The sequence below is a fragment of the Panthera leo genome, chromosome E1 (genome assembly GCF_018350215.1).
Source record: "Panthera leo isolate Ple1 chromosome E1, P.leo_Ple1_pat1.1, whole genome shotgun sequence".
Taxonomy (NCBI): domain Eukaryota; kingdom Metazoa; phylum Chordata; class Mammalia; order Carnivora; family Felidae; genus Panthera; species Panthera leo.
The window spans coordinates 9,527,532-9,543,368 of record NC_056692.1 but is presented as its reverse complement, the minus strand read 5'-3'; the positions used below and the strand labels follow the sequence as shown (position 1 = coordinate 9,543,368).

Below are 15,837 nucleotides of genomic sequence, written 5' to 3'. Positions count from 1 at the left end.
CCCTGTGATGGAGCCAACATCTACCTGTTCCACCAGAACATTCTTTTTTTATTTTAATGGTTTTGATTTTTTATTTATTTTTGAGAGAGTATGAGCAGGGGAGGGCCAGAGAGAGAGTGAGACACAGAGTCCAAGGCAGGCTCCAGGCTCTGAGCTGTCAGCACACAGCCCGACGCGGGGCTCCAACTCGTGAACCATGACATCATGACGTGAGCCGAAATCAGGTGCTTAACCGACTGAGCCACCCAGGCGCCCTCCACTATGACACTCTGATAATAAGATGAGAACAAATGTGAATCTTTTACATGTAATCATGGCAAATCACGGCAAATGCACGTCAAATAAAAATATTTTGAACACAGAAAACTTTAAACTGCTATTTTTTTTGGTAAAGGTGGTTTATAGGATTCCTAAATGTTATCATTCCTACCTATTTACATAGAAAATAAATCTGGGGACGCCTGGGTGGCTCAGTCGGTTGGGCGTCTGACTTTGGCCCAGGTCCTGATCTCATCACGGTTTGTGAGTTTGAGCCCCGTTGTCAGGCTCTGTGCTGACAGCTCAGAGCCTGGAGCCTGCTTCCGATTCTGTGTCTCCCTCTCTCTCTGCCCCTCCCCCCCCTTATGCTCTGTCTCTATCTCTCAAACCCAAATAAATGTAAAACAAAAACATTTCTTTTAAAAAAGAAAAAAAAATAAATCTGAAATGTGTCACTAAAAGGTCAACCCATTTACAATAATTTCTCTTCAGAACTTTAAGGTAAATACTTAACCCCCAAAAAGCTGGCTACTCTTTCTCAGAATTAGTTTACTTAAAACAAACTATTTTTTATTTATAAACCAATTATTTATCCTATTAGAAACTGTACTTCAATTTTAAATTATACTACATTAAGAAGCAACCACAAGAAAATACAAGATTCATAATGTTCCAGAGTAAGTAAGATCAGGGCCACACAGCGATGAGTGGCAGAGACAAAATTCAAACATTGGTCTGGCTCCAAAGTTCATGCCCTCTCCTTTGAATCATGGTGCAATTTCTTACTAGTTTATAACCAAATGCCTTACCAAATACACACTGAAAAAATATGTACCATGCTATTAAATCCAACTTTTTTTTTTTTAATTTTTTTTTTTTTAACATTTATTTATTTTTGAGACAGAGAGAGACAGAGCATGAACGGGGGAGGGGCAGAGAGAGAGGGAGACACAGAATCGGAAGCAGGCTCCAGGCTCTGAGCCATCAGCCCAGAGCCCGACGCGGGGCTCGAACTCACGGACCGCGAGATCGTGACCTGAGCCGAAGTCGGACGCTCAACCGACTGAGCCACCCAGGCGCCCCATAAATCCAACTTTTAAATAACAGAAAATATAGACTCTTTACATTAAAATACCCTCTAAAACAGCTTTAATAGCATTTAATCACAGCTATTCTGGAAAAGTGAAAATAGCCCACTTGCTCTCTAATGAAATAACATTCCAAATAAAACCGTACAGAGAGTCTTCAACCCCTCCAAAGTGGGCCTCTTAAACAAGGCACAGCGAGGCACCTGAGAAGGTACCATACCACCCTAAAGAACCCGAGTCTACTTCTGCATTCTGTTTACCACCGTAGAAGAACGTTCTCCTTTTTGCAATTAAAAAAAAATTGGGTCCCTCTGACTTATTACTAATAACCTTAAAAAAACAAACCAAACCAAAACCAAAACCAAAACTCTTTAGAATCTAAAGTACCATCATTTACCTTTCTTCGCAACTTCCATTTCTTCTTCTGTCCATCGAGAGGTTTCTACAGGTTCTGTGGAAACTGAAATAAAGACAGAGAACCCAGTAAGGCAGAGAAATACTAAGATCAATCCTTCATTCACAGATTATACGGCACCAACCTATTTATCTGACATAAAGCCTGTTTGAAGCATAAGGTCTAGTCAACTATGGAAACAAGATGATGGCAGCCTCTCCCCCACCAACTAAAGGGGAATGAATATTCAAAACCTCTGTATTAGATCTTTCGCAATGTTCTTTGAAGCTCCATCCATGTCTTCATGTTTGAACATCACTAGTTTCTTATCTAAGGAGTCCTGCCTCGCCAGGTGCCTGCACACGTTATCAGGGCTCCGTCCCTCCTCTCCCGAGGTGTCAAAGAAGAAACAACGCTCCCCCTTCCTGTCCAGTTTTCTCCTGTTCTCTAAACCCCCATCTCCTCCTCACTCCCAGAGGCCCTTCTGTCCATCCTCATTTTCTAGCAGCTAGTAAACACAGATGGACCACGAACTGAACACTTTCTCTTTTACTTTAGAAAGGAAATAAAGACTATCACGCGTGAAATGAGCTCTTGCTATGTTCCCCCTCTCAACAGTACTATCATCCACCCAGTCACTCAAATTATTACCAGGCTCCTCAAACCAATTTTTTAATCTTTCCTCCCATTTACTACTCACATCCATGGACGTATGTCAATTCTGATCTGAATCCACCCTCCTCTTGCCTGGGCCAGTGCATGCATGCATAATGACGCCCTTCTAGTTGGTTCCTCCACCTCCAGCCCTTACTCTCTCCAACCTGACCTCCACAACGGTCACCAGTTCGCTTTCTAAAACACCAATCTAATTACAGCATGCCTCTATTTAAAAACCTCTGTAAGCTCCCACTTTGTAAGCAAAGCAGGATTAATTTAAACAAGGTCCATCATGACCTGGCCCTGCGTGCCTGTCTACTTATTTCCCTTCCATCCTCCCTGCCATCCCCAGAACCTGGTTTCTTTCCTGCCTCACATTATGATAAAATTGGTATCACTGATTTTGATGGTCTTCACAATGTTGATGGTACACATCATTAACATAATTCCTTTATAAACTAGTGAGACAATACTCAGTAAAAGAGAGAAAAACACTTGGAACCCCAGCCCCAGTATTCCCTTGTCTAATAATTTATTTCTATAAAAAATAATTTAACAGAAAAAAAATGTGATGCAACTCAAGATTTGTTTTTTCCTTAGACTCTTATCATATCAGTTTAAAGGTGGTGGGGCGGTAGGCAGGAGATGGGGACAGCCTAATCATGATTTTCACCAACGGGGAATGAATGGTTCAAGAAATTGTGTGCCTCAGGGAACATAATACCAACATTTCACAGCCATCAAAAAGTGAAAAATGAAGATCGCCTAGAAACTAGAAAATATTTCTAATATACACCAAGTTAAAACATCAGAAAAAGTGGCATACACACTAAGGTTACAACTAAGTCAAAAGAAAAACCACTGTATTAAGATAGCAAGGTTGGGGCGGATCTTTTCCAAAACACACTGATATTAAAGTCTAAAAAATTTAAAGGCCATGAAGAAATAAAACTTTCACTGTTTACAGATGACATGATACTATAAACAGAAAACCCGAAAGATTGCTAGAACTGATAAATTCAGTAAAGTCTCAGGATATAAAATCCATGTACATAAATCTGTTCCGTTTCTATACATCAATAATGAAGCAGAAGAGAAAATAAGAAAACAATCCCATTTACAATTGCACCAAAAATAATAAGATACCTAAGAATAAATCTAACCAAAGAGGTCAAAGATCTGTACTCTGAAATCTATCACATAATGATAAAAGATATTCAAGACAAAACAAAGAAACGGAAAGACATTCCATGCTCATGGATTGGAAGGACATATATTGTTAAAATGTCTACACTACCCAAAGCAATCTACCCACTCAATGCATTCTCTATCAAAATACACAAAATTCATAGAACCAGAACAAACAATCCTAAAATTTGTATGGGACCACCAAAGACCCCAAATAGGCAAAGCAGTCTTGAAAAAGAAAAGCAAAGCTGGAGGCATCACAATTTCAGACTCCAAGTTAGACAACAAAGTTCTAGCAATCAAAACAGTATGGTACTGGCACAAAAATAGACACATAGATCAACGGAACAGAACAGAAAACCGAGAAATAAACCCACAACTATACGGTCAACTAATCTTTAACAAAGCAGGAAAGAATACCAAAGGGGGAGAAAGAAAGTCTCTTCAACAAATGATGTTGGGAAAACTGAACAGCAACACGCAAAAGAATGAAACTGGACCACTCTCTTACACCATACACAAAAATACATTCAAAATGGATTAAAGATCTAAATGTTAAGACCTGAAACCATAAAAATCCTACAAAAGAGCACAGGCAGTAATTTCTCTGACACTGGCCGTAGCAACTTTTTTCTAAATAGATCCCCTGAGGCAAGGGAAACAAAAGCAAAAATAGACTATTGGGACTACATCAGAATAAAAAGCTTCTGCACGGCAAAGGAAACAATCAACAAAACTAAAAGGTAGCCTATGGAATGGGAGAAGATATCTGCAAAAGACATGGCTGATAAAGGGTTAGTATCCAAAATATATTAAGAACTTATAGAACTCAACACCCAAAAAATAATCCGATTTAAAAATGAGCAAAAGACATGAACAGACATTTCTCCAAAGACATCCAGACAGCCAAGAGATGCATGAAAAGATGCTCGTATCACTCACCATCAGGGACATGCAAATCAAAACTACGACGAAAGATCACCTCACACCTGTCAGAATGACTAAAAGCAAAACGCAAAAACCAACAAGTGCTGGCGAAGATGTGAAGAAAACGGAATCCTCGTGCACTGTTGGTGGGAATGCAAACTGGTGCAGCCACTGTGGAAAACAGCATGGGGATTCCTCAAAAAGTGAAAAGTAGAACTAACCTACAGCTCAGCAATCCCACAACTGGGTATTTACCCAAAGAATACAAAAACACTCTGATTCAAAGGTATACATGCACTCCTGTGTTTATAGCAGCATTATTGACAACAGCCAAGATACAGAAGCGGCCCAAGTGTCCATCCGCTGATGAATGGGTAAAGATGGCATACCACATCTGAATATTATTCAAACAAGAGAATATTATTCAGCCGTAAAAAAGAATGAAATCACACCATCTGCAACAATATGAATGGAGCCAGAGTATAATGCTAAGTGAAAGAGAGAAAGACAAAATACAATACAATTTCACTCATCTGTGGAATTTAAGAAACAAAGCCAACTAGCAAAAGGAAAAGGGGGGGGGGGTGGCAAACCAAGAAACAGACTCTTAGCTACAGAGGACAGACACACTGAAGATTACCAGAGGAGAGCTGGGTGGGGAGACGGGTGAAATATGTGATGGGGATTAAGGAGGACCTGGTGATTAAAATAAAAACTTAACAAAATTTTTAAAGGCCAGAATTTCAGAGTTATTTCTAGATCCTGGATACCAGGGGTCCCTCCTGCTCTACCCGAGCATTGAAAGAGAATCCCAAACAAAATTATGGCCTGTTCAATCTCGCCCACTCACTGGGTTCTGGTGGCGGTGGCAGAGGCGGTGGGGGCTCCTCAGTGGCGGCAGCGGCCGCAGCACTGGCAGCCGCGGCTTCGTTGGTCATGGACCTGGTGATCCGGCCCTTTCTGCGGCCCTGACTGTTGGCGGTCTTTCGCCCCCGGGGTGTGGCCTGCTCTCTCTCCTCCGTTTCTTCGGTTGCACCTTCTGTCTTGTCCTTTTCCTTGGTATTTTCTCTGGAAGCAAAAGGAAATGAAAATTTTGTGTGACTTAGAAGAATGCGTATATCTAAGGAGGTTGCAGCTTTGAGGTTTTTTTTAATACAATTTAAATACAATTACCCAATTTCTCAGTTACTCAAAATAAAATTTATGAAAAATGTTGCCATACCCCAATTTTGAAGAGTTCTGACTAGCTCAAATTAAGATATTTCACAAAGGTCTATTTTATTCATTAATGGGCTTAAAATTCAAACGCATTTCAAATCACCTATTACGTATGACAGCACTCTGAGGAAAATGGATGCAGAAAAGCCCCTAGAGCTGCAGTCCAGAGTCCGGATTTCTTGCCTTTGCTCCAAGGGTGGTTTTCTCCTCTGTGAAATGGAGAGGCTGACACGGAGGCCCTTTCCGTAGTAATGATGAAGGACCATAAGGCCAGCTGAGGGCCAAGCACAAGCTAGCACCACCCCCCTCCAAAGTGGGATATGCGCAGTATTCCTCAGGAGCTCCTGGTGGCCCCAAAACAGGAAAGGACAAAAAAGAAACACTTAAACTGGTAAGAGACTTCACCAGTTTACAAGAAAAAGGCAATCTCAACAATAGCCTAAAGTCTAGGCACTCCCTGCGGGTCTTAATGTTAATGCTTTGCTAGAGGGAACAATCTCAGCTTGACAATAGCTAGGCATCCGATAATCTGTGAGTCTTTAGCATATGAAAATCCCTTTAGGAAGTCCCTCCAGACTTTATCTACCCCCCCCCCAACCATTCCAGAAAGCAGTCACCCCCACACTTACAGCATAGTCCTTCTGCCCTCAGGTCCTGTCCCCGTGCTTTTAACAAAATCACCTTTTTGCACCAAAAGATGTCTTCAAGAATTCTTGGTTGTCAGCTCCGAACCCCCACCATCAGCCCAAAATCCCATCGGTAATAATCTGCCATACCGTGTCATTAAACCCGGCTCAATATTCTCAACCATCTCCAATACTAATTACGTGCAAACGGGGCAGTATGGCCCAGTGGTTGGGAGAACGGTCTGGAGCCAGGCTGTCCGGGTTGGTACCAGAGCTGTGTGATTTACTTGCCATGTGATGACCTTGAGAAGCTACCTCACCTCCACGGGCCTCAGTTTTTCTCAGCTATAAGTCAGGATGATAAACAGTATGTTCCATAGAGCTATTTTAACGATCAAAGGAGTTCATTCATATCAAATGTTCAGAATAGTGCCTGGAACACAGTAAACTATGTGTGTTTGCTATTATTAAGGATAAACCTCCCTCCAGCACTTAGGAAAAACTAAACAATCGATCAACCAATCAATCGATAAATGGTCATTACTATTACTAGCAACAGTACTACATGCAGTACTGGAAGGACTGTTCTCTGTGCTGTGTACCTCCCAGGGCTGTTAGATTTAAAAACAAAGTCCTTAAAGAACATTTTTGCAAACGTGGATAGGTGGCGATACTCAAAGACTCAACTGCTTTTGCTTAATGGAAGGTGTTGATTTTCAAATTTTATCTACTTCAAGCAAAGATCTGTTGTAGCTTACCAAGTTACCGTTTTCCCCCCAAAATAAAATAATTCTTCAAGAATTTTTCCCCTTCAGTCCTAAACTGCCCTTGAAGTTGCCATGTAGCCCTCTCTCTTCACTTCTTTATTTATTCCCTTACCAATCTGGCTATTTAAGCCTCCTCTTAAAGTTGTTTTGTCAAAAGTCACCAATGGGGATGGGGGTGGGGGTGGGGGTGGGGGTGGGGAGGGCGGAGTCACCAAGGACTTACAAATTGCAAATCCAATGACTTTTCTCAATTCTTGTCACATTAATCATCCTGCTGCAACTGACCCTACGGGCAATTCTCTTTATATCCTTCTCAGCTGAGCTTTTAGGACTTCATGCCTTCCTAACATCCCTGCTGCTGTTCTGGCTCTCTTTCCTCTCTTCCTCTCTATTTCCCAAGGCTCGCCCTGGCCTTAAATCTCTGTGTGGTTACCCCATTCTCATCTATTCCACTGGGACAACTCCCAGTCTGTATCTTCAGACTCACACCTCACATCTCCTAAAGCTCCTAAGATCCAGACTTGTCTTCCCAAGTATCTGCTGGGATTCCCAACAACACCCCCGGATTCTTCAACAATACAAGCTCGACACATCGAAAAACGTGGCCGTGACCACTCTGCTTCCTGCTCCACCCCATGCTCGCATCGCGCGCCGCTAAGAGGACAATCGTGATCATATTCATTCACATTTACAGAACTGACATCATCTTTAGCTCCTCCCCTCTTTCTTTACTTCCCATACGTGACCTCACGCCAAGGTTTGGTTAGTACATCTCGGTAACAGTTTTCCCGTTCATTCCACCATCACCATTTCTACTACCACTTTCCGTATCAGTGCCTTCGTACCCCAAACCACTCTTCCCTGACTTACATCTCCAATCCATTCATTCTTTGCCTCTTGTGGGTCAATATTCTAGCAGAAGAGCTTTGGCAAGAAACCATTCCATCCGTTCAAACCGCTACCTACTCCCAAACAACTCCTAACACAGCCTCCTGAACAAAGTCTATTTCAGCTTCATTAAGGCTGTACAGAATGTAACCCCAGTCCACCTTCCACTCTTCTTCTTCAGCCATCCTGTGTCCCAGTCTAATGAAACCACTATCTGCCATTTCTCATAGCAGCACATCAATTCATGCTATTCCCTGTATTCTTTCCACATTAACCACAAGCTCCTGCAGAAAGTCCTCTAAACTATCCAGACGGAAGTAACCCTGACCTCTTCTCAATCTCCCAACATCCTTTACCGGCTCTGCTCATTTCTTAAATGGTACTTGCACCTTCCCTAGTTTTCCCCTACTAGATCATAAACCACTTGAGAATGGTATACATCTTACGTATTTTTGCATCCTCTATAAGAGCTAGCTCACATCACTAAAAAATGAATGCTTGTTAATAGAGATTTTAAGAAAAAAGTAAAAACCAAGATATGGCCGTTCCATATGAGAACCACTGACCACGTGGGAGTGTACATGTTTTACCTCAACAACTAACAAAACCAAAATTGTTTTTAAGAGTCGTCTTCCTAAAGTGCCAAAATCAGAATGGCAATGGCATGAGTATCCACCCCGTTAGCAACCTTACTAAGGGATGTGGGCTGTAGTTGTCACAAAACCAGGTGAACCTTCAGTATTTCCAAGAGGGTTACGGAAGTAATACGACAGATATTAAAAAGGAACTAAACTACGAAACTAAAACTACTGATACATGCAACAACCTGCATGGATCCCAAAGTCGTTACGCTAAGTAAAAGAAGCCGTGCACAGAAGACCACATACTGCATAACTCCACTTATACGAAATTCTAGAAAAGGCAAACAGATTAGTAGTTGCCAGAGGCTGGGAACGGTGGGGTGGTGTGGGGAGGAGGGGAACCCTAGTGCAAAGGAGCATGTGGGAACCTTGGGAGTGATGGGAACATTCTACATCACAGTATCACGCTTGGGGCCACAGTTACACCAGTGCATACATCTGTCAAAATATATCCACGTATACACTTAAAATTGGTGAATTTTAGGGGCGCCTGGGTGGCTCAGTCGGTTGAGCGTCCGACTTCGGCTCAGGTCACGATCTCACGGTTCGTGAGTTCGAGCCCCGCGTCAGGCTCTGGGCTGATGGCTCGGAGCCTGGAGCCTGCTTCCGATTCTGTGTCTCCCTCTCTCTCTGACCCTCCCCCATTCATGCTCTGTCTCTCTCTGTCTCAAAAAAATAAATAAACATTAAAAAAACATTAAAAAAAAAAAATTGGTGAATTTTATTCTGTGTAAATAATGCCTCAATCAAGCTGATCCTTGGTGGAAAAACAGCCAACTGAGCTGTTAAGCCCCCCACCGCCCCCCACCCCACCCCAATATGTACACAAAGGTATCAACAGTAGCTGTCTCCAAGTGGCAGACTCACAGGTCAATTTTCTTAATATTCTCCCCTCTTTTCCTAACTTCCGATAATGAACAGGAATTACTTTTATAACCAGGAAAACAGCAACAGAACCACTAACAAACCAGGAACTCTACTTTATATGATAAATAAAACCAATAAAGCTGGAATGTAAGGTATTAATAGAAAAGAAAACCATTTACCAGCATTCTTACATTAATGTAAACTATCAAAGGTACACACAAAAAGATCCAAGTCAAGGATTAAATTACATTCAGTAGATCTCAGTGATGAGTATATATTATTGTAGTCTATCCCTTCTGAAAAGTAACATCTCATGTCTGGCATTTAAGTCCATTAAGCCAAAAGTTCTATTTACCAGAATATCCCGTTCCTTCATTATGTCAAATAATAACTAGTAGATGGTCAAAGCACGTACCCCATTCATTCTTTTATCTAAAATTGTACGCCTTTGATAGATTTCATAGGTTATTTAGAAATAAGAATAATAGGGGCGCCTGGGTGGCTCAGTCGGTGAAGCGTCTGACTTCAGCTCAGGTTATGATCTCACGGTTTGTGAGTTCGAGCCCCACATTGAGCTCTGTGCTGACAGCTCAGAGCCTGGAGCCTGCTTCCGATTCTTTCTCTCTCTCTCTCTCTCTCTCTCTCTCTCTCTCTCTCTCTCTCCCCCTCCCCCACCTGTGCTCTGTCTCTCTCTCAAAATTAAATAAAATGTAAAAAAAAAAAAAAAAAAAAAGAAAATAAGAATAATATCTAATCATTTAACTCACTTAGAGTCCTCCTTGTCATCTTTCTCTTCTTCGTCTTTCTTTTCCTCTTCTTTTTTTTCTGTTTTTTCTGCTTTATCTTCTTCTTTTTCTTCTACTTTTTCTTCTTGCGAGGGTCGGGCAATTTGCTGCTGGAATGAACCACTATATGTCAGATTCAAAGGTAAAAGAAACAGCTCCTCAAACTGTGATGACAAATTACAATAAATATCTTTGCAAAAAATTTAATTGACAACTAACTTATTAGTCACTTACAATGTAATTAGGGGTAGTGTATTAAGAATCAGCCTAACACTCTTGAATATATTCCACATGTATTGCTTAAAAGCACATACTCATGTTCCCAGTGTCTGGACCCATCAGAGAGGTGAAAGTGTTAAGATTCCACTTAGAAACCTGAAATCTGAGGTTGGTTCTCTCTTTCTGTAACTCCTACATCTCATCTGTCACTCAAACATTTCAATTCTACCTCACAATCTGATAACGTGAAATTTACCAACCCGTTCCCCCTCGTATTAGATACCTAATACGCTTCCAACTTTTTCATCGCCATGGATGATATTCTAAGAAACATCTTTATGCTTTTATTCTTCTGCGTGAACATTCACTTAATGAATAGTAGATGGCTATGGTCATCATCAAGCCTAAAGTTATTTGAAAACACACTAAGGATATAGTAAAGTGAAAAGAAGTAAAACACTCAAATATCTCTAAACTGTAATTACAACTCTGTAATTGTAAATATGTATATGAACAAAGACTACAAGAGAAAAAGATTACGGAACCTTTTATCTTTGCTAAAATTGTGACTCCAAAAGAAAGGGTGAAATTAAGTTTGTGTTAGTATTATTTTTATTTAATGTAGAAATAAAGACCGTCTATCGTAAGTGGGACTGAACTGCCACGTGACATTACAGCGCACAGCCCCTGCCCCGGCTGTACCTCTTCCAATCCTCCTCCCTTTCCTACACTGGTTGCTGCTCTGAATTCGCCTAAACACACCCAGCATTACATGTCTTTGCCTGGAACACCCTTCCCACCCCTCCTCGCCTACTAAACTCCTACACAGCTTCTGAAATTCAGTTCAAAATGCTACATCTCCTGTGAGGCTTTTCTTGATTTCCACAAGAAGCTCTGGGCCCCGTCTCCCTACCTTCCACCCTGCATGGTTTCCATTTGCTCACAGCGCTTACCACAGGGTGCCGTGTAACTGGTTATCAGGGTCTGCCTCACTGTGCTACAGTCTCAAGGACGAGGACCCAATCTTAATCATCTAAGTATCCCCAGTTCCTAGGAGGCATCTTGACCAAAGAGGTGTCTACATGTGCTGGGTATAGCAAAAAACAAGTTCCCTTATTCTGGCTGTTTGGAAAGTGTTTGCCCTCCTACCTCAATCTTTCATTCTGATCCAGGCCAAAGTCAATGCTGCCTCCTAATAACTGCCTGTCCTCTTACCTGTTCCTGTCACCAGACAACATGAAGTACTCATTAATTTGAGGTAAAATTTTCCTTAACTCTCAATAGCATCTCAAAGTCCTTTACCTACTCACCAAACCTGGCTTTTTCCTTAAGATAACTAAGACCTTGCTGGCCTCTCCAAAAGAGGTCCGAAATTATGCCTTCCTCGAATCCATGACAAAAAGAAGAATCTGTATCCTTGCTCCCAAATGCCACTTCCAGAACATTGCTGAACTCTGGTATTTCAAAAATTGCTTCCTTTTTCAAATTTCAGAAATCTACCTATGATGCCTTTTGACTCTTTTGGTGTTATGGGCTGACTTCTCAAATATTCCCAAGGACAAATAAATGATTTTATCACATGGCTCATTATGCCTTGCCATTATTCTTCCGACTGCAAAATGCCTAACAATATGCCTTTTCTAGCAACAAAATATCCTACAACTGAAATACTTTCGGGCCACCTGGGTGAGTCAGTCAGTTAAACGTCTGACTCTTGGTTTCGGCTCAGGTCATGATCTCACGGTTTCATGGGTTCAAGCCCCCACTGGGCTCTATGCTGGCAACGTGAATCCTGCTTGGGATTCTCTCTCTCCCTTTCTCTCTGCCTCTCCCCTACTCGCGTTGTCTCTGTCTCTCTTAAAAATAAATAAATAAAACTTAAAGAAACACTTTCAGGTCACGCCACGCCCATTAAACTCCCCAATGGTGAAGTCACAACTGCCATCATCAGTGGGTACTGCTTTACCTCCACGATCCTGAAATCAGAAAATGTTCTCTGTAACAATCACTTGTGCCCCACCCATCCCACCTTTTCATTGTTGTTGATCCTATTTGTCCTCATCATGACCTTTGATCCCTTTGTTCTATGAAATGTCACAGTCCATCAGGAAGAAATGTATCTACTTTTCCATTATGACCCCTCACTAAATCATTTCAATACCAAGGTTCCTTCACTTGCTTTATCTGACTTTCCTGATTTCTCACCCTGGTAAGTTCCAGTTTCCTTTTCTTCTGAGTATTTATTATTATTAGGAAATACTAAGAAATGAGGAAGATTTTCATATGTACACTTTCCAACCATGACAAGGTCTGCTTTATAACTGAGAATGTTTTATTCACTTTTTTAAGGTGACGGACTCCCTAGCATGCCACAGAGGGTGTCAAGACTGGTTTCAAACGCTAATAACCTCAAGCCACCTGCCTGCCACAAATATGGCATTCTGAACAAACAAGATGGCATACCGACAATAAACTTGGCCCTTTGCAAGTGGGCTGTATAATCCAGAAAATGGTTTATGGCCCTAAGAAATGACAGGGAGCTATCAACTCAGCAGAAGATAAGTAAAGAGGTTCCCTATTCTGTTAGATTTGATGAACATATCATTTATTTCCCTAATACTTTTCTATTTCTAATGCCAACCAGAGTTTTGAAAAAAGCAAGCAATCCCACACATTCCCTGCTGTCCTGAATCCAGCCAACAGCTGACTTTGCTCCCCCTTCCCTAGTGCCAGGGACTGAGAAGCAAGGTAGCACCTGCTTCCACCAGTCAATGGGAAGACGAGGGCAGGATCTCTTTTGAAGCACAGCCCCCAATTCTGCAGAAGGCGTGGACATGATCCAAAGAAGTTCATGGAGTCGCTGAACAGTCTGTGGAGGTGTGTGACACCTCCAGAGCAGAACCTCCATCAAGGGAGAATCCCCATGAACTGGGCAGGAGTGGGTGGAGAGGGAGAGCAGGGAGGCCAGAGGGTACAGTCGGCATTTCCCTCTGGGTGACAGGCATCGAGACCCACCGTAATGACCACCAATTGCATTAAAGAAAGTAAGGAATGACCTCTGATTTTAACAAGAAGGGATTGGAATTGCTTTTGTTTCAGGCAAATCTGCCAAGAGAAGTGTCAGTCCCCATGGTCTGGGATGGAGGTTACAGGTTACATCCCTCAAAACCTTCACCAGGTTGGCTGGAGTAGGAGGCCATGGTTGCAAAGGGAAATTCGTCACAAGGTCCCCTAATAGAGGCATTCCCATTAGCTTCCTGCCCGGGTTCCTCCCTCCTTAAGCCCAACACTTCATAGTCAATAAATAGAGGTTTCATTCTGTTAGGGAGGATCTTACGACATGAAGCATTTCTGTTGAACGAAAACTATGCACTACACGTGTGAGGGTACATTATGAAACAAAATGAAAATCCAAATGAAAACACCAAGGTTTTATGTATTTCATAATTATGATAAATGAAGACCAAGGTCAGTTTCAACAGAGTTTCAACAAGACAGTTTATGCTGAGATGTGTTTCTACTATTTCTAATTGAATACCTAACACTTATAGATACTCTATGTATATCTGCTCACATGCTCGAGTCTTTAGAAAACAGATAAGCGAATTCCCACTCGGTGGATGACGGGAGTTGCCAAGAAATGAAATGACTACCTTTGAAAGAACAAGCTTATAGTCAACTAGAAAGACACAAGAAACAAAAAGAATGAAGTCCTACCTTAGCCACTGAGTTTTTTAAGCAGTTCAGGCAGTAAACAGAAATTATCTCATTAAAATATATATTAAAAAACTATTGCCGTTAAGCCACTTGAGAATTTGAGACTACGTTCCTGAAGAGTAAAAGCTGTCAACCATCAGAAAACCCCTCTGTGAAGGCTACAAACGTACTAGTCGCTACCATTTATTGGGCACTCCCTTTGTGCCTGACACTACACTCTAGGGACTTCACACACATAACATACCTAGTTCTCACGTTAACCCTGCAAGGGAAGTCTGCTCCCTCTCTCACCGATGAGAAACCAAGGGTCAGCAAATGAAAGGACAGGTACGGAGGTCACATAGAGGCAAAGCATTTTTGTGTCTAAAGCTCTTTCCATTATACCCAACTTTTTATTTATTTTTTTTATACTCAACTTTTTGTACTTGCCTGAAACGGTCTAACCATTGTCTATCTAACAATTTAGTCAGAAATGCTCCCAACTTCAAAAATTACTACATTTACGTAAGTATATGCTTGCTCAATACCTTTGGGGACTAAAAACATGCTGACATATTTAAAGAGGAAGATGTTGTCAGAAGGAAGGAAGAGAACAAATTCTTGTGAAAGGTAATCAAGTATTTGGAAATGAATGCAGTTTCCAAACAATGACTTGCTTTATTGTAGGTCACAAGCAGGTACCACAGTAATTGTAGCTGCACAGTGACAGACTTATTTAGATGGGAGTTTATGCTGGAAAGTAAGAAGAAATTCTTAGTTCTAACAAAAACGTTACACATAGAATCAAATTACTGCCTGGCATGTTATTTATAAATCTAGACCCCAAATAGTAACACTTGATGAGTGGCTTTTGGCTTCTAATCTTTGATAAGTATTCATTGCTTCAACTAAAATTTATGAAGAACCACACTCGCTCCCATCATGGGATGCCAGGAAGTTGAACGGTGAAACGGTTTAAGCAGTAGCTAACGGATTTTTGAGTTAAGACTTTTGCCAATAATAATCTCTGAACACAAGTCTAACAAAAATACGATTATCTGTCTCGTTTCTCTAGGATTCTAAGATTAAACTCATTTTCAGACTAAATAATATGCAAGGTTCCATACAGCGATAGCAGGTTAAAAATCAAACCTCGCAAATTTGGAATCTCTCAGTCAATAATACTTCCTTTAGGTAAGAGGTTTGGGGGGGGGGGGTGGGGAGGGGGGTAGGAAAAGCAACCAAGTAAAAACTGAAAGGATCAGGCATAAACTTCAACAGAAATTCTACAGAGTCTTGAAATAAATTTGCCCTAAGCGCTCTGGGATTACCTACAGTAATTCCTACTGATTCAAACTTGATTGGATAATAGAGCAGTAAAGTGATTCTCAAATTAGTTGGATCCCTGTTACCTACCAAGGTAAAATCAAGACACCGCAATTTAAAAATTCTCAACTTATAACTAGATTTTTTTTTTTAAAAAAGAAGTCTTTCTCAACTTTGTTCTATACAGCAAATTATATACACTCCCAACCCAGATCTGTTTCCTAAACTCCAGACTTCTACATCTAACTGCCCACCTCGCACCTCCACTTAGACATCTAATACGTACCTGAAA

General features: G+C 41.3%; 1 protein-coding gene across 16 annotated transcripts in view; it reads right to left on the bottom strand.

The window, feature by feature from the left end:
- Positions 1–15,837, bottom strand: part of NCOR1 (nuclear receptor corepressor 1) — a 159,644-nt gene that overhangs the window by 65,456 nt on the left and 78,351 nt on the right. For 12 of the 16 annotated variants that reach the window (XM_042917444.1, XM_042917443.1, XM_042917445.1 and 9 more), the window contains 3 exons: positions 10,287–10,414; positions 5,363–5,580; positions 1,744–1,806 (listed from right to left, as the gene is read on the bottom strand). In XM_042917444.1, coding sequence (XP_042773378.1) covers positions 1,744–1,806; positions 5,363–5,580; positions 10,287–10,414 — 409 coding nt within the window. The remainder of the gene's footprint in view (positions 1–1,743; positions 1,807–5,362; positions 5,581–10,286; positions 10,415–15,837) is intronic. The other 4 variants (XM_042917446.1, XM_042917459.1, XM_042917453.1 and 1 more) reach the window with 1 other exon arrangement.